Source organism: Dipodomys merriami, unplaced genomic scaffold (assembly GCF_024711535.1).
Source record: "Dipodomys merriami isolate MVZ:Mamm:240054 unplaced genomic scaffold, mDipMer1.0.p SCAF_6, whole genome shotgun sequence".
NCBI lineage: Eukaryota > Metazoa > Chordata > Mammalia > Rodentia > Heteromyidae > Dipodomys > Dipodomys merriami.
The window spans coordinates 67,304,989-67,323,363 of record NW_027206179.1 but is presented as its reverse complement, the minus strand read 5'-3'; the positions used below and the strand labels follow the sequence as shown (position 1 = coordinate 67,323,363).

The 18,375-nt window shown below is 35.9% G+C and overlaps 1 protein-coding gene across 4 annotated transcripts in view; it reads left to right on the top strand.

Moving 5' to 3' along the window:
* Window positions 1–18,375, top strand: part of Cdk8 (cyclin dependent kinase 8) — a 117,105-nt gene that overhangs the window by 86,265 nt on the left and 12,465 nt on the right. For all 4 annotated transcript variants that reach the window (XM_070003084.1, XM_070003083.1, XM_070003082.1 and 1 more), the window contains exons 5-6: window positions 11,715–11,772; window positions 13,901–14,032. In XM_070003084.1, the coding sequence (XP_069859185.1) occupies window positions 11,715–11,772; window positions 13,901–14,032 (190 nt within the window). The remainder of the gene's footprint in view (window positions 1–11,714; window positions 11,773–13,900; window positions 14,033–18,375) is intronic.

Below are 18,375 nucleotides of genomic sequence, written 5' to 3'. Positions count from 1 at the left end.
AGGATAAGGTCTCTCTTCTTATCCCAGCTTGTACCTGGGCTTGATCTACTTACATTAGGAGTGTCTAGGACAACAGGTATATGCCATGACTTCCAGTTCTTTATTAAGAAGAGATCTTGAGAACTTTTTTCTGTCTGGATGGTCCTGAATTTCAGTCCCAACAATCTCAGTCTCACAAGAACCTAGTAGTACATGCATAAGCCAGTAACTCCCAGCAAGTATTTGTTTTTAAAATTACAAGAATTTATTATATGATAAATCAGCAGTTATTGCTCAGAGAGAAGGGTATGACTATTGTCAGTAGAGAAAAGACATTTTGGTGATACTGGGTTATTTTAACTAAGAACCTTGCACTTGCACTTTCTGTGTAAGTAGTCTACACTTGAGCTACATCCCTAATCCTTTCTGTTTTAGTTATTTTTTGAACAGGTTTCATGTTATTGCCTAGGCAATCCTAGATCACAGTTTTTGTATTTATTTCCCACATTAGTAGGATGACAGGCCCATTCCACTACACCCAGCTTATTGGTTGAAATATATGGGGTATTATGATATGATACTGATTTTAAAAAGCAGCAAGCACTTTGGCAAAGTAGCAGGGTATAAAATTAACCCTCAAAAATCAATAACTTTTTGGGCTGGGAAGGTGGCTCAGTGGTAGAGTGCATGCCTTGCATGCCAGAGGCCCTGGGTTCGATTCCTCAGCACCACATGAGCAAAAAGATAAAAGCCGGAAGTGGCGCTGTGGCTCAAGTGGTAGAGTGCTAGCCTTGAGCTGAAGAGCTGAGGGACAGTGCCCAGGCCCAGAGTTCAGGACCCATGACTGGACCCCAAGAAAAAAAAAAAATCAATGGCTTTTCTGTATGCCAACAATGAGAAAAGTATGGCTGAAATTAGGAAAGCAACTCCATTTGTAATAGCCCCACAAAAAATAAAATACTTAGGAATTAACTTAACCAAAGAAGTGAAGGACCTCTATGATGAAAACTTTAAAAACTTGAAAAAGGAAATCAAAACACAACTTAGAAAGTGGCAAAAACTCCCACGCTCCTGGATTGGAAAGATCAACATCATGAAAATGGCAATACTTTCCAAGGCTATCTACAAATTCAATGCAATACCTATCAAAATTCCAACCTCATTCTTCAAGGAAATAGAAGAGGCAATCCAAAAATTCATATGGAACAATAAAAGACCCCGAACAGCAAAAACGATCCTCAACAGGAAGAACAGTGCTGGAGGAATATCAATACCAAATTTCAAACTCTACTATAAAGCCATACTAATCAAAACAGCTTGGTACTGGCATAAGAAGAGACCGCAGGACCAATGGAATAGAATTGAAAACCCAGAAATGAACCTACAGACCTATAGCCATCTAATCTTCGATAAGGGAGCTAAAAAAAATAGAATGGAAGAAAGACAGCCTCTTCAGTAAATGGTGCTGGCAAAATTGGTTAACTACTTGTAGAAAACTAAAGCTAGATCCTTATATATCACCCTGCACCAGAATCAACTCCAAATGGATCAAAGACCTTGGAGTCAAAGCAGACACTCTGAAAACATTACAGGATGGAATAGGAGAAACTCTCGGTCTCCTTGGCACTGGCCAAAATTTTCTTAATAGAGACCCAGAAATACAACAAATCAAAGAAAGGTTGGACAAATGGGATTGCATGAAATTGCAGAGCTTCTGCATGGCAAAGGACATAGTTAGCAAGATCAGTAGAAAGCCCACGGATTGAGAGAAGATCTTCAGTAGCCATACAACTGACAAGGGTCTCATATCTAAAATATACCTGGAACTCAAAAAATTAAATCCCCCAACAACAAATCTTCAAAGAAACAACTGCCCAATAAAGAAGTGGGCTAAAAGACTTAAAGAGAAACTTCTCTGAAAAGGAAAGAAGGATGGCCAATAGACACATGAAGAAGTGCTCAACCTCTCTAGCCCTAAAAGAAATGCAAATCAAAACAACATTGAGATACCACCTCTCCCCAGTTAGAATGGCTATAATCAAGAACTCTAATAACAACAGATTCTGGAGGGGATGTGGACAGAAGGGAGCCTTACTTCATTGTTGGTGGGAGTGTAAACTTGTTCAACCACTTTGGAAAGCAGTATGGAGGTTCCTCAAAAGACTTCACATAGAGCTTCCCTATGACCCAGCAATCTCACTTTTGGGCATTTACCCAAATGTTTACAAACAAGACCACACTAAGTCTACTAGCATGACTATGTTTATTGCAGCATTATTTACTATAGGTAAGATATGGAACCAACCCAGATGCCCCTCAGTAGATGAATGGATCAAGAAGATGTGGTATATACACACAATGGAATTCTATGCCTCCATCAGAAAGAATGACATTGCCCCATTTGTTAGGAAGTGTAAAGACTTGGAAAAAATTATATTAAGTGAAGTAAGCCAGGCCCAAAGAAACATGGGTCCCATGGTTTCCCTTATTTGCAATAACTAGTATATGTCTGAGTCAAGCAGAAAAGGTCAGATAAGGTGATGTTAGGGAAATGAACCCTAAGATATGTATTCAAATGTTTTTTTTTCCTCTCATGCAATTGTTTCTAAAACATAAGATTATTTTTGGTTGCTTTGTATGTTCCTCCCTCACAGTATAACCCCTGCTTTCACTGTATTTGGTGTTGGTATAATTTGTGGAGGGGAAGGGGAAGGGGAAAAACAAATAACTAGGGATACAGGTGGACCCATTGCAACAATGAGATGTACAAATCGTTATGTCCAAAACGAACTTTACAACTTTGGTGCTGGGCGGGAGGGGGGGGGGGGGGAGGGGGGGTGCGGGAAGGATTGGGTGGGGGCTGGGCGGGGGGAGGATGGGAATGGATGGGAAGGGGAAACAAAGGAGGAGGCTACAATGCTTGATAAGAAATGTACTCATTGGGCTGGGAAGGTGGCTCAGTGGTAGAGCGCTTGCCTTGCATGCCTGAGGCCCTGGGTTCGTTTCCTCAGCACCACATAAGCAAAAAGGAGAAAGCCAGAAGCGTTGTGGCTCAAGTGGTAGAGCGCTAGCCTTGAGTCGAAGAGCTGAGGGACAGCGCCCAGGCCCAGAGTTCAGGCTCCACGACCGGACCCCCCCCCCAAAAAAGAAATGTACTCATTATCTTGCCCATGTAATTATAACCCCTCTGTACAGTATTTTCACACACATAAAAAAAAGCTACAAGCAATATATTTAATTTTATACAGAGGGTAAAAGATATATTCTAAATGTTTAAAGTAGCTACCTGTTAGGTTAGATATTATAGACGATTTGTTTGCATTGTACTTTGCATGTATTATTTACTGAGCATGTATTATTTTTAAAACTTAGAAAACAGCTGGGCATCGGTGGCTCATGCCTGTAATCCTAGCTACTCAGGAGGCTGAGATCTGAGGATCAAGGTTCAAAGCCAGCCAGGGCAGGAAAGTATGTGAGACTCTTACCTCCAATAAGCCATCAGAAAACCAGGAGTGGCACTGTGGCTCAAGTAGTAGAACACTAGCCTTGAGCTAAAGAGCTGAGCCATAGCACCCAGGCCCAGAGTTCAAGACCCATAATTGAAAAAATAAAAAACCAAAAAACCAAAAAAAAAACACACCTTAGAAAACAGAACAAAGTCTAGTTTTAGAACAGTAATTCTGGGGTGATACTAGTTTGTTAATTTTACTTTTAAGATCCTTTTTCATATTAAGTAATTCATTTTTTATTATCTTTAAGTTTGTACAAAGGAGTTGCTATTTCTAAAAGCAGTTAATGAATACAATACATCTTGATCATCATCCCAAGGAAATTACCTGGTGTATGTGCCAGAGGGTTGGGAGTGGGAGAGGTATAATTTATCAAGTAATATCAGTGGAGCATTATTAGATTTAGTTCCAAAAATTCAGGCCTGGGTTTGGTATACCTGGTAATAGAGAAACTTAGTACAGTTAATAAAAGTGACAAGGAAATAGTACTTGGAAAGACAGAATACAGAAGCATATTATTGTTTATTGTTATAACTGCTTAATATGTAAATAAAGTTCATATTTGTAATGATTTTTTACTAATAACCAAATTTTTTTTCTAAATTAGGTTAAACATATTAATAAATAGAACAAGAACTACTTGGAAAATTGAAAGCTCGTTTATATTTTGTCTGCTCTTTAATGTTTTTCCTTTCATATGTACTTGGGTCTCCTTAATTTTCAGGTGTCCAGTCTATAAACTTTTGCTTCTTTCTTTCTTTTGTTTTTTTATTGTGAGAATATCGTACGGAGGAGTTACAATTACATGGGCAAGATAACGAGTACATTTCCTATCAAGCATTGTTGCCTCCTCTTTGTTTCCCCTTCCCATCCCTTCCCATACTCCCCCCTCCTCCTACCTGATCCTCTCCCCCACCTGATCCCCCCCCCCACCAAAATTGTAAAGTTCGTTTTTTGATATAACGACTTATACATCTCATTGTTGCATTGGGTCCACCTGTATCCCTAGTTAAACGATTTGTTTTTTTCCTTCCCCTCCACAAATTATACCAACATCAAATACAGTGAAAGCATGGGTTATACCATGGGGGAGGGACATACAAAGCAACCTAGAAATCATCTTATAAATATGTTAGAAACAATTGCATGAAAGGAAAAAGAAAACAAAAAACATTTGAATACTTATCTTGGGGTTCATTCCCCTAACATTATCTGACCTTTTCTGCTTGACTCAGAAAGCCCACAGATTGGGAGAAGATCTTCACTAGCCATACAACAGACAAGGGTCTCATATCTTAAATATACCTGGAAATTAAAAAATTAAATCCCCCAACTACAACAAATCTTCAAAGAAACAACTGCCCAATAAAGAAGTGGACTAAAGACTTAAAAAGAAACTTCTCTGAAGAGGAAAGAAGAATGGCCAATAGACACATGAAGAAATGTTCAACCTCTCTAACCATAAAAGAAATGCAAATCAAAACAACATTGAGATACCACCTCACCCCAGTTAGAATGGCTATAATCAAGAACTCTAATAACATCAGATTCTGGAGGGGATGTGGACAGAAAGGAACCTTACTACATTGTTGGTGGGAGTGTAACCTTGTTCAACCACTTTGGAAAGCAGTATGGAGGTTCCTCAAAAGACTCTACATAGAGCTTCCCTATGACCCAGCAATCCCACTTTTGTGCACTTACCCAAATGTTTGCAAACAAGACCATACTACAACTACCAGCACAACTATGTTTATTGCAGCATTATTTGTCATAGCTAAGATATGGAACCAACCCAGATGCCCCTCAGTAGATGAATGGATCAAGAAAATATGGTATATATACACAATGGAATTCTATGCTTTTGGTTATTTCTAACTAGACTCTTTAGTAGATTTTGCTTAAACTGTGTTCTAAATTTTTACAACTTTATTAAAGACAATGCCTTTCCTTTGAAAAAATTGTCTTCATGAAATTAAAAAAATACATATTGATGTATACACACATTATTAGGAACAAGTGAGTTATGTCTGTGCTTAAAACATTTGAAAGTATTTTATGACTGTTGTGCAACTTCTGTTGTATGTATCCATGTTCCCTAGTTAATGACATGAATATTGCCAGTGCTGGTCTCTGCAACAATGAATTAATGATTTTTTCATTAGTGAAAATAAGTTAATTTCCTATTAGTTTCTTAGAGCATGTGTGCTATACTTCAGTTGTCTGAAATTAGACAGTTTTTGAATTTTTTTAAATTTCAATTTTAAACAATTTTTTAGATACCAGTTTTAAACAAATAATTTATGGAAGTTATAGAAATATCAGTCACATTTGTGTTCTTATCATGAAATAGACAGAATTGGCTAAAAATTCTCTAATGCTTTGTTGATTTCAAATTTAAATGAAATACAAGAAACAATTGGAGGCTAATAATTTCTGTTTTGGCTTAAAGATCTTCAGATATAATACCAGTAAAATGTATAGTACTATAAGTAGAATTTGACAGCCATGGAGAAAAAGCAAAAAAAATAAAACCCAAAACAGAACAACAGCAAAAAAAAACCTATTATAAAACTGTATTGTGTTCACACTCACTGGATTTCTAGGTTTTTGTCTATGACCCAACTCTTTAAAGACTTCATTAAAATAACTTTTATTAATTAGAAAATTAAGACTTTCTGTTGAAGCTCATAGAGCTTTTGACATATGAAATGTCAGAATTAATTCTTTTAGTATGTAATTTAGTCTGGATTGAGCCCTGTTACTATAAAGATATGAAAAATGAAATACACAAAATTCCCAAACATGTTTGTGTATATATGTTACCATACTGAAGTTTGAACTAAGAACTTCTGTTTGCTAGGCAAGCACTTTACAGCTTGAGCCATTCCTTTATATCTTTTTACTGCTGGTCATTTTTGAGATAGGGTCTCAACTTTTTGCCTTGACTGTCATGGATAAAGATCATCCTATTTACACTTCCACCATAGCTAGTATAATAGGTATGTGCCACCACACCCCAGCATTTTCTATTGAGATGAGATCTCATAAACCTCTTTTTTTTTTTTTAACCCAGGGTATCCTGGAAGAACAGTCCTCTATGTCTTGCCTCCTGCATAGTTGGGATGATGGACATGTAGTGCCCTGACCAACATTGGTTTAAATGGCTCTTAAGAAGCCCTATGATGAGCTGACTTCTAATCGTGACCCTCAAACTTGATTCTCCTGATCTCCAATTCCCAAGTAGTTTAGGATTACAAGAGTGAGCCACCAGTACCCAGCTCAACTGTAAAACTTTTTGAGTGCCCACATGAGACCACTAGTGTGGAAAAGTTCACACTATGAAACCTTGTTTCTTACTCAAGAGTTCTTACAAATACTGTATAAGATTTCCTGTTAAGATTAAATCCCATTTTCAAAATAACTCTTTATATGAGTCATATACACGTATCCCAATGACCAGTAGAAATTCAAAATCTGAAAGGTGGTTCTAAGCAGTAGAATAAAGGATAACTTGGGCAAAATGATCTCATCTTTAAGTATCTAGAATGCTCACTATCAGATTGTGTTATTTACAGAGTTTAAGAATTCATTTTTATTCTGAATAATCTAGAAGAGCTGATAATGGAGTTTTATGTATCCCCTTTTTTTTCATAGACATATATAGAGAATCAACCTTTTCTGTTGATTGAAAATCTTCATACCATTAGTAAACTTATGAAGATCCCATTTCATCCTAGAATAAAGTTCTTCCAGTTCATTCTCCACTTCTGTACCAATGTCAGATAGTTGTGATAATGGTCAGCTTGATCTTAATCTTCCTTCTTTATTCAGTTCCCTCTACAGTCATTTTTGCATGAGAGCTGTCTCCTAAAATGATGCTAGAATAATCAGTATAGTCTTCCCATTATAACAAACCTGGAGAAAAGAAAACTTCTACAAAAATGTACAAAAATGGTTATCTTCAATACAAACATTTGCTTTAGGAAATATCAATGAAGGATTTTTTTTTAATTTTATTTGTGAACATACTGTACAGAGGGGTTACAATTACATGGGCAGGATAATGCGTACATTTCTTACCAAGCATTGCAGCCTCCTCCTTTTGTTTACCCTTCACATCCCTTCCCAGCCTCCCCCCTCCCCCCCAATCCCAATCCTTCTCCTTCCCCCCCATTCCCCCCCCGCCCCCCCCCCCCCCGCACCGACGTTGTAAAGCTCGTTTTGGACATGACAACTTGTACTTCTCATTGTTGCAACAGGTCCACCTGTATCCTTTAACAACTGGTTTTTCCCCATCTCCTCCACAAGTTATACTGACATCAAATATAGTGAAAGCAGGGGTTATACTGTGGGGGAGGGACATACAAAGCAACAAAGAGATAATCTTATAAATGCATTAGAAACACATGCATGAAAGAAAAAAAACATTAAAATACATATCTAAGGGTTCATTTTCCTGACATCACATTATCTGACCTTTTCCGCTTGACTCATGCATATACTACATATTGCAAATAAGGGAAACCATGGGACCTATGTTTCTTTGGGCCTGGCTTACTTCACTTAATATAATTTTTTCCAAGTTTTTCCACTTCCTAACAAATGGGGCAATGTCATTCTTTCTGATGGAGGCATAGAATTCCATTGTGTATATATACCACATTTTCTTGATCCATTCATCTACTGAGGGGCATCTGGGTTGGTTCCATATCTTAGCTATGGTAAATAATGCTGCAATAAACATAGTTGTGCTGGTAGCTTTAGTGTGGTCTTGTTTCTAAACATTTGGGTAAATGCCCAAAAGTGGGATTGCTGGGTCATAGGGGAGTTCTATGTGAAGTCTTTTGAGGAACCTCCATACTGCTTTCCAAAGTGGTTGAACAAGTTTACATTCCCACCAACATTGAAGTAAGGTTCCTTTCTGTCCACATCCCCTCCAGCATCTGTTGTTGTTAGAGTTCTTGATTTTTGCTGTTCTAACTGGAGTGAGGTGATATCTCAATGTTGTTTTGATTTGCATTTCTTTTATGGCTAGGGATGTTGAACATTTCTTCATGTGTCTATTGGCCATCCTTCTTTCTTCTTCAGAGAAGTTTCTCTTTAAGTCTTTCGCCCACTTATTTATTGGGCAGTTGTTTCTTTGAGGATTTGTTGTTGGGGGGTTTAATTTTTTGAGTTCCAAGTATATTTTAGATATGAGACCCTTGTCTGTTGTATGGCTAGTAAAGATCTTCTCCCAATCCGTGGGCTTTCTATTGATCTTGCTAGCTATGTCATTTGCCCTGCAGAAGCTCTGCAACTTTATGCAATCCCATTTGTCCAACCTTTCTTTGATTTGTTGTGTTTCCCGGTCTCTATTCAAAAAATTTCGGCCTGAGCCAAGGAGACCTAGGGTTGTTTTTTTGTTTTTTTGTTTGTTTTTTTGTCAGTCGTGGGACCTGAACTCTGGGCCTGGGCACTGTCCCTCAGCTCTTCAGCTCAAGGCTAGCACTCTACCACTTGAACCACGGCACCACTTCCCAGCCTTTTCTGCTTATGTGGTGCTGAGGAATCAAACCCAGGGCCTCATGCATGCAACACAAGCACTCTACCACTGAGCTACCTTCCTAGCCTCTCAGTGAAGGTTTTGTTTAAGTTCTATTTGTATTTTTTGTGGGGATGGAGTAAAGGGAATCACAACAACAGTAAAGATGAAAAGCCAACATTGTAAAATAAGACCAGTCTTTTAATTAGTCAGTTATATATTTCTTTATAAGCAATAAAAGAAAGACACCAATAGCTTCAAACATTCATGCATTGTGGATTCATATTGTTGTCTAGCAGGAAGTTATGCATGTTCTATAACCATTTCTGTGGAATGTAACTATATTTGAGGAATCCACCATGCTGTTAGAGTACTTTTAGATCATGCTAGACTTCTGATCCTTCATTGCAACAAATAACATTTAAATGGAGAATATGTCTCCTCTTAAGGTCACCAGAAAAGTTCTATATATTCTTTCAAGGTTATTTTATTGGATAGCATGTAGAAGATCAGAGATTATTTACTAAAAGTTATGGTTACAAATAGATGTTTCATACAGTTCTTGGAAGTTTTTGCTTATAAATCCTGCCACTGAACTCTGTATAAGATAGTAACTTTTAAAAGAGAATATTGTCTCAATAATTTTTTTAATTTTTTATTGTGATTAAGTGATTACATAAATTTCACAAATTTCATAGTAGTGAGATAGTGATACTTAGTTAAAATTGCAAACATATTCTAATCTTCATGGGCAAATTGTCATTATTGTGGTCTCTAACGCTTGTGAATTCTATGAGCTTTGACAGTATAGCTATTTCTTCCACATGGGTTATTTCTTTCCTTTTGCTTTGTGTTAGCTATTCCCTCTATCCCTCTCATTACCTCCCTCCCATAGCTGCCCTTGAGTTGCTTAGTTCGTTTGTCTCAATAAAAGTTTTAAGTTCTTAAATGATTATTCATCAAATCTTTGGAAGCCTTCCTCTGTACCAAGCAACAGAAACAGACTGATATCTCTGATATCTCAGATGTCTAGCTTTGTTTGGGAGTAGACTGGACCCAAGAGAGAGCAGAGACTAACCTTTGATGATTGATTAACACAGTACACAAAAGCAATTCTGTCTATCCCAGGCAGCACCTGCATATATCTCACTGAGAATATTGTTTGTTCTCTGCTTACCTTCTGGCACTTAGCCAACTATCCCATTGGCTAGTGTGTGGTAATGACAGACTCTAGAATCTCTTCTTTAAATAAATCATTATTATAGCAATATACATTTACTCAAAAATTTGCTACAGGGCTGGGGAGATGGCTCAGTGGTAGAGTGCTAGCCTTGCATGCATGAGGCCCTGGGTTCGAATCCTCAGCACCACATAGGCAGAAAAAGCCAGAAGTGGCGCCGTGGCTCTAGTGGTAGAGCCCTAGCCTTGAGCTGAAGAGCTGAGGGACAGTGCCCAAGCCCAGAGTTCAGGCCCCATGACTGACAAAAAAAAAAAAAAATTGCTACATAAAATTACCTTCAGAATGATATAGTAGAAAAGAGCACTAAGCTATTCAGAGATACTGTGTATTGTACCACTTCCCTAGTCTTAATGAGTATACCTTCTGAAAATCATTTAAACTCAGGTGATACGTTTCCTCACTTTAAACATTGTAAGAATTTTTAACCTCTAAAACTCTTACCATTCCAGCAATATCTTTTTGTTTCATCTGGTTATAATAATTTGGATCTTTGGTAGTTGGCACACTAGTAGACTATAGTAATGTATAGGAACCATAGCTAAATATTGTTGGGGAAGCCTATGGAGTAGTAACTACTGTAAGCACCCTTTATCAAAATCTTTAATTTGATTTTAAAGTTGTTTTGATCAATATTTGAAGAAGCATTCTAATCGAGTTTCACCTTAATTTAGGAGACTGGTAGAATTAAAATCAAGTCAATAGCAGGATAACAGGTTAAGATTTGAAGAGAAAGCCAGCTGCTTCTTCCTTCCCTTCTCATACCACTTGACCTTGCTCCTCCCCTTTCTTCCTCCTTGAAGAGGATAACTTTTACATGCTATGCTCGTGGGTACAGCTCTTAACAAACTGAGTGACAGTTAATCTGGTATGTTTTATAGAACTTTTGAAAGTAAAATATTACTTCAGTAAACCTCATTAAATTTTAGCTTTCTTTTTAATTTAAAAATAAAAGCCTCAAAGCTTCCTATCAGGAAAAAATCCTATTATATCTTGCTAACTTGTTTAGAAAGGATTTTATTAAATTCCTCTGTATTTAAACACACATGGTTTTCACAAGAGGGTTATCATATGACTCCTTGCCATAAGTTAATTTACTACTTTGTACTAAATGGTGTTCACAGATTTATTTTTCCTAAAAGTCACAGAGCCTTCTATGTTGAAAGAGTACAAGGAACCTCAGCATTGTAAATCTCATATCAGGAGTTTCACAGTTTTGAAAATAGACTGATGAGAGGGACAAGGAAAGCTTTAACTCTGGAGAAAAATGCCACCATATTTGGGCCTTCGTGAAATTTGCATATTGTTTTTAATAGACACACAGCTTTTTGGTGACCTTTTGTGTTTGGTTTTAATTTTTTGAGGCTTTTTTTTTTAAAGGTAGATTTATGTTATATTGGCATATTGTCTATTTAAAAGAAACTACTACTGTCTACTGAAAAAAAACACTATTTTGTTTCCACAGAAACCTGCTAATATTTTAGTTATGGGTGAAGGTCCTGAGCGAGGAAGAGTAAAAATTGGTATGTTATATCTTTGATAAGTCACAGTGTAGCACTCTTTTAAAACTTTTGCAGGCAGCCATATCACTTCTAGTTTTTGTTATAATAATATGCATATCTTCATTTAGTTTCCTATGATCCAAACCATTTTAAAGTCTGTATGTAAAAGTAAAATATGTTTCACTCTCTTGAGAGGTGTCAGACATTTCTTAAGAGACTAAAATGTTCTAATTCTATAACAAGCTGTGCAAGTTTCTTACAGACCTCTGCCTTTATTAAACACTATCTATGGAGGTGAATGGCTTCTATTCTAGTTAAGGGCCAGCCTCACTTTGAGTTATAAGAGCACATAACATGCTGATTAGTCTACCATCAGTCCAGTTCACTTCATCTAGATTAGATGAGAACATGCCTCTTTTGATCTTGTCTAGATGAGGAGTTACAAACTCCAAGGGAAACCGTGAAACCAGTATAGAACCCAAGTTCTAACCTGACGGTCTTGTAGTAGTCCTTTGCCTGAGGGTGAGAAAGCATATTTAATAGGTGTTTTGTACCTTGACATGTTTTCACATAGCTCATGTTTCTTGTATATCAAAGCAATATTTTACCTGACGACTTCTGGTCACATAATCTATAAGGGTAGCTCTAAGTTTATCCTAAGTGGTCATTTATTTTACTGTCATTTTGTTAATTTATGTTTGTCACTTATATTTAGTTTTGTGCGTGGGTTGAAAAATGTAATTAATTCTGTTAATTCAAAACAACACAATTGCGAGTATATAACGAAGTTTAGAGTAATTTCTGGTTGAAAGATTTAGTGTGAATAGAAGGCATCAGTTGATCTATTTCACCAACAAAGAAAAGCCTGGGTGTTCTTAACCCTTCTCCCTGTCCTTTATAAATCTCCCCAAATCTCACTTTTCACTTCTAATTAGACCTTTGAACTGTTCTCTTATGATACAAACTTGGCAAGTTTTTAGTTGTAAGAACATTTGATATACTTCAAGGTACTCCACACTGTTGACCTTTTTGATAAGGCACTGTCAGATCTCATCTTGGTGCCATGGAATGCTTAAGTCCATACATAGATGGGCTTTTAAAGGATTCTGAACATTGTTATTAGGTGGCATCAAATGCAGTTAGAAGCTCAAGATATGCAAAATAGGAGAGGCCAAACTCAAGAATATTTATAGATGTATTCCTTATTATATGATGTGGGGAAATTTTATATAATCTCTAAAATGATCTGGTTTGGAATTTCACTTCTATGTGTGGTGCATATTTTGTCAGCAGGTTTCAGTGTCTTCATGTATTCACATTTAAGAAGCATTTAATAAACCAGTATTTATTAATCTGACCCTTGGTTTAATTATCTGCTAAACTTTGGGGTTTTTCCCTGTGTAATTAATTTGGTTAGAGCAGAATCATTAAAAATACTCAATTTACTCAACAATGAATGAATCTTGACATTTCTAAATAGATACTGTGAATAGTAATCAACATGTATTAGGCACAAGCTATGTGTAATGACGCTGCATGTGATAATATTAGGGATAAAAAGCTGAAAAAAAACATTACATCTTCAGCTACCTCTGCTTGAACCTCTATTTCCTTACCTTAAAAAGGCTATGATTTTAATACTCTCTAAAGTCTTTTCCAGCTTTTTAAAAAAATACTCTCATCTTTAAAATTAGGTTAGTGAAATTCAACCCAAATAAATAGGAAAAATAGTATTTAAGTACTGTGTAGTCAACATCTGATTATACCAGTGAATACCTATTCAGTACCTGATGCAAATAATGAGGAGCCTTACTCTAAACAGTGTGTGAAGACAGTACACAGTGAAAATGCAGCTCATCACCACCCCTAATCCCAATGGTGGTATGACAATGGAAAGAAAGCTCAAAGGGTTATCCTTGGCTCTGGTAGCAGATCTTATCTATAACTCAGTTGAAGAACTAGGTGACTGTAGTTCAGAGAGACTGAAGATCTCAAGCCTGTTGTATAGTTAGACTTCTAAAAAGGGTAAGATGCACTTACTCTCAAGATTTTATCACATTCATATCTTTCTAAATAAAAATGGTAAAATTAGACTTAGATTTCTAAAAATTTATTTACTTAGTTGTTTATTATTATTACTATTTTACAGCTGATATGGGCTTTGCTCGATTATTTAATTCACCTTTGAAGCCTTTAGCAGACTTGGATCCAGTGGTTGTAACATTCTGGTACCGAGCCCCAGAACTGCTTCTTGGAGCAAGACATTATACCAAAGCAATTGGTGAGTAGTAGAGCTAACTAAAATTCTATGACTTTTTTTAAAGTTTCTGTAAAAGATACATATTACTATATATTCTAAAATTAAGTCATTTAACAAATTATAAAAGATCAAAAGCTAACCCAGAATTCCCCTACCTAGAAATAAATCCTATCATTAGCAATAGAAACATTTCACACATCCCTACAGAGAAAGATATGCAAAAATATGTTTAATATATAATACTATACATTTTGTTTTAAGAAAAAGGTTTATACTTAATTTTACTTGTCAAGAGAATTAAACAGATAAATTCTTGTACAAATGTTTGTTTCACCCAAAGAAATATTAGCTTCTAAGACATTCTAGAAAATTACATGAGAAAGATGATGAAATTTTTTTTTAGGAGTTTAGGACATTTTAATCTGATTCTCCATTTTCAATGGTATTGCTTATCTCCCTATTATAAAGAATTAGGAAATTAATACTCTTAGGCTTCTCCCTACTAGTTTCTCTATTTATAAGATATATTAGTAATATCATTAGTCATCATCTTATCACTTTGTTAATATTTACTTTGTTTTACTGTGTGCTAACCATAATTCTCACTAATTTATACTTGTTTATACTTGTGGTAGACAATTAGTAATTCATTGTAAAATATAACTACCACAGTCCTTTTTCCTACTGCTTCACTATTAATGACATCTTTATTGTACTTCACTTGATTTGATTGAACTTTATTATTAACTAGTTGTTGTTGTTGTTTTTCCCTACATGTGCTTTGCCTCTCTATTCCCCGTTAGTGTCTAATTCTATCATGGGGTCTTCTGTTCTGATTGGTTGAACTCAGGCCTAAAATACCATCTCATTCCAACATTTCCCTTATTTATTTGGGTTGGGTCTCTTGCTTTCTGAATCCCATGGTTTCATCTCTTATTTTGCTATTATTTATTCTCATGTAACTTTCTATGGAAGGATATCTAGAGATAATTTTCTAATTCTTACATTTCTGAAAATGGCCTTTATCATACATAATAGTTCAAAAATAATAGGTATAAAATCACATTTCCTCAGAAATTTAATGAAGCTCCTTCGGTCTTTTAGCATCAGTATTGAAGTTTCTTAACAGTCTTGTTCTCAATCACTGATGGCTTACATGGATTTTTTTCCTTTCTGAAAACAAGTAGGATTTCCCATCTCCACAAGTGATTTGCCCATCACTTGTTGGGCACATTCAATCTGAAGTTTATATCCTGTGTCTTTGGAAATTTCTCTTGTGTATTCCTTTGATTTCCTCTACAATGTTTTCTGGTCTTCTTTTCTTAAATTTAGTATAGTCAGAAGTTGGAAGTCTTGGATTGGTTCTTTATGCCATGTTTTTCTTCTCATATTTTTCTGTCTCTTTTCTAGGAACTCCTTATCTGATTATTACTATTTCATGGCATCTTCTATTGATTTATGGAAAGAAAATCTCAAATATCTGTGAGGACAGTGATAACAATGCTTGTTTGTAATTTATACTATACAGGAATAATTGCCTATGTTATCTTTGTAGGCTTTCTTTTCATTTATGTGTCTTGATCATGTTTCAATGTGGCAAATTTTTTTTTTAACTATTTGTTGAAGCTCTGTCTCTTTATTTAAGAATCAGGTAACCATCTCCCATTTCCTCTTCCCCTAAAAAAAAGCCACTTGAAGACTATTTCTTTAGATGATGGGGTATGTAGATTGGTGACAATACCATCCTAGGGGAAATCCCAAAATGCCACAAAGCAACAGTCTTTGCTCTACAGCCCAAGTCTTCAGCAAAGACTGACAAGTCTTACCTGTAAAATGTTCATAATCTAGTTGAGAAGATAGTACAAATATATGCATAAACAACTTGTCTTTGAAAAAGACACATAGCAAATACCCTAGTATGAGTTGTAGTCTTAGCTCTGTCACTCGGGGGAGTGTGTTCAAAGTCTTTTAGCATTGTTTTTGAAAAATGAGAATTTAACCAGAGTCAGCTTATAAATCTCCTTTTTTTTTTTTTTTTGGTTGGTCATGGGGCTTGAACTCTGGGCCTGGTCCTGGGCCTGGGCCTGGGCCTGGGCACTGTCCCTCAGCTCTTCATCTCAAGGCAAGCACTCTACCACTTGAGCCACAGTGCCACTTCTAGTTTTCTGGTGGTTTATTGGAGATAAGAGTCTCATAGACTTCCCTGCCTGGGCTGGCTTTGAACTGCAGTTGTCAGATATCAGCCTCCTGAGTAGCTAGGGTTACAGGCATGAGCCACTTGCTCCAGGTACTTAGATCTCCTTTAACCTAGATATCTATGGTTTTAGATAGAAACATCTGCCTTCTGCATGAGGAAGTTTGCAGAGTAAACTGACTTGGTTACAAAAAAAAATTAAAGCTAAGATCATTGCTATTTCTTAACCAATGATGAGTCCTATTCTCACCCTACCCACTGCTGCTGACTATGTACACCTATTTGGCCAAAATCACTTTTGGGGAACACTTCTAAGAGAATTCACAAACATACCATTTTAATATAAATTTTAAAAATAAGAATAGTATAAAATGAAACTTCTTCCTTAACTCCAGTATCTGCCAAACAAGCCAGCTCCTCCCATTACCTACTTAGGTAACCTGAAGGTTTGTTTAATAAAGCATTTAGCAAATTCCCCACATTATGATTAAAGCTTCATGCTAAGATTTTTCTAGCATTTTAACTTCTCTGATAACATTAGTGTGAGCAGCTAATAGAAGAACTTTTATAGTTAAACGTGCATATAATTTGTTAAATGCATCTAAGCATTACTTCCAATAACATTATTAACAAAGGTTAAATCTGTTACTGAAGTTTGGTAGTTTAATAAAGAGAAAAGGCAGTCTGGATTCATGAGTTGAAGTTGTTTTTACCCTCTACTGCAGGTTATATTGCTGTGGCCATGTATTCAGCTGTAAAAGCTGAATCACTAAACCAGAAAGGAAACAATAGTCAGTATAACATAATCCCATAGTCAAACTTTAATTCTGTTTTGAGTACTTAGCCCTTTGCTTTTGTTTAATTGACTTTGAGAAGTATGAAGGAACTATGTAGTCAGTCTGGAATTATCCCCAAAGTAGTCTCAAGTTCTCCTAAAGTGGAATTTTAAGCTTAGGTTGCTGAATATGTGACTTTCTGCTAAATAAAACTGCACTGTAAAATAGTAAAAATGAGAATTAGCTTTCTCTTATCAAGATAAAAACTTGCAATTAGAATACATACTTATTAAAATAGTTTAACAGATTTTCGTCTTGCCAATTTGTGTATAATTGTTTAGTTTTCTTAGAAGGAGTTAGACAGGTAGATAAGACTTTTCCATGAATTTTACACAATCTGAAAAATACAAGTAAGGTAAGAAGGAGAGAGTACTTATAAAGAACTAGGGACTTACCAGCTTGATCAGCTAATAAAATTTATTATTTATATGTGGATCCAAAATTTAAAAAGAGTGGTAACTTTATAAAGGTAAGACCTAATAAAAGATGTAAAAAAGAGGTTATCGGGAGGCTTTGAGCAAGATTCAATAAACTAATTTTTCCTACTTACCTGAGTTTATTTTATTTTATTTATTTATTTATTTTTTGGGTCCAGTTGTGGGGCCTGAACTCTGGGCCTGAGCGCTGTCCCTCAGCTCTTCTGTCCCTCAGCTCTTCAGTTCAAGGCTAATGCTCTACCACTTGAGCCACAGTGCCACTTCCGGCTTTTTTCTTTTTGCTTATGTGGTGCTGAGGAGTCGAACCCAGGGCCTCATGTATGCAAGACAAGCGCTGTACCACTGAGCCACTTTCCCAGCCCCCTGAGTTTATTTTAAAAGCAGTATAGCTTTAATGATAACTAAACTACTTCCCTTCAATTTTGTTTGCACAGTACATTCTCTTCTTTGGAATTCTTCTCAATCAGCCAGATGAATTGTTACAGTCTGCCTTGGGTATGCTACAAGTAGTTGTAAACATATAAAACAAGTTATTATATGTTATTAAAATACTGCTTGGCTCACCTGTCTGGCCATTAATTAAGATTGCCAAGGATCAGAGTTAAATAAGGTAGATAAGGAAAAAGAACAATAAAAAATAATTTATCCTTTCATTTCTTGATTAGGCTTTTTTTCATGTTAGATATTGGTTCTCTGTGAAAAAGTGATCTCATTTAAAAATCCTTTTCTTACAGTTGGAGTGTTAACCTTTTATGTAAATATATGATTAACTTGTTACTCAAAGTGTACATAAAATTTTGCATTAAATGAAATACATATATTCTAGTTGTGGACTTTAGGAATTTTCATTTAAAAATAACATTTTTCTCACTTCTTACTTAAATGACAGTTACTAAT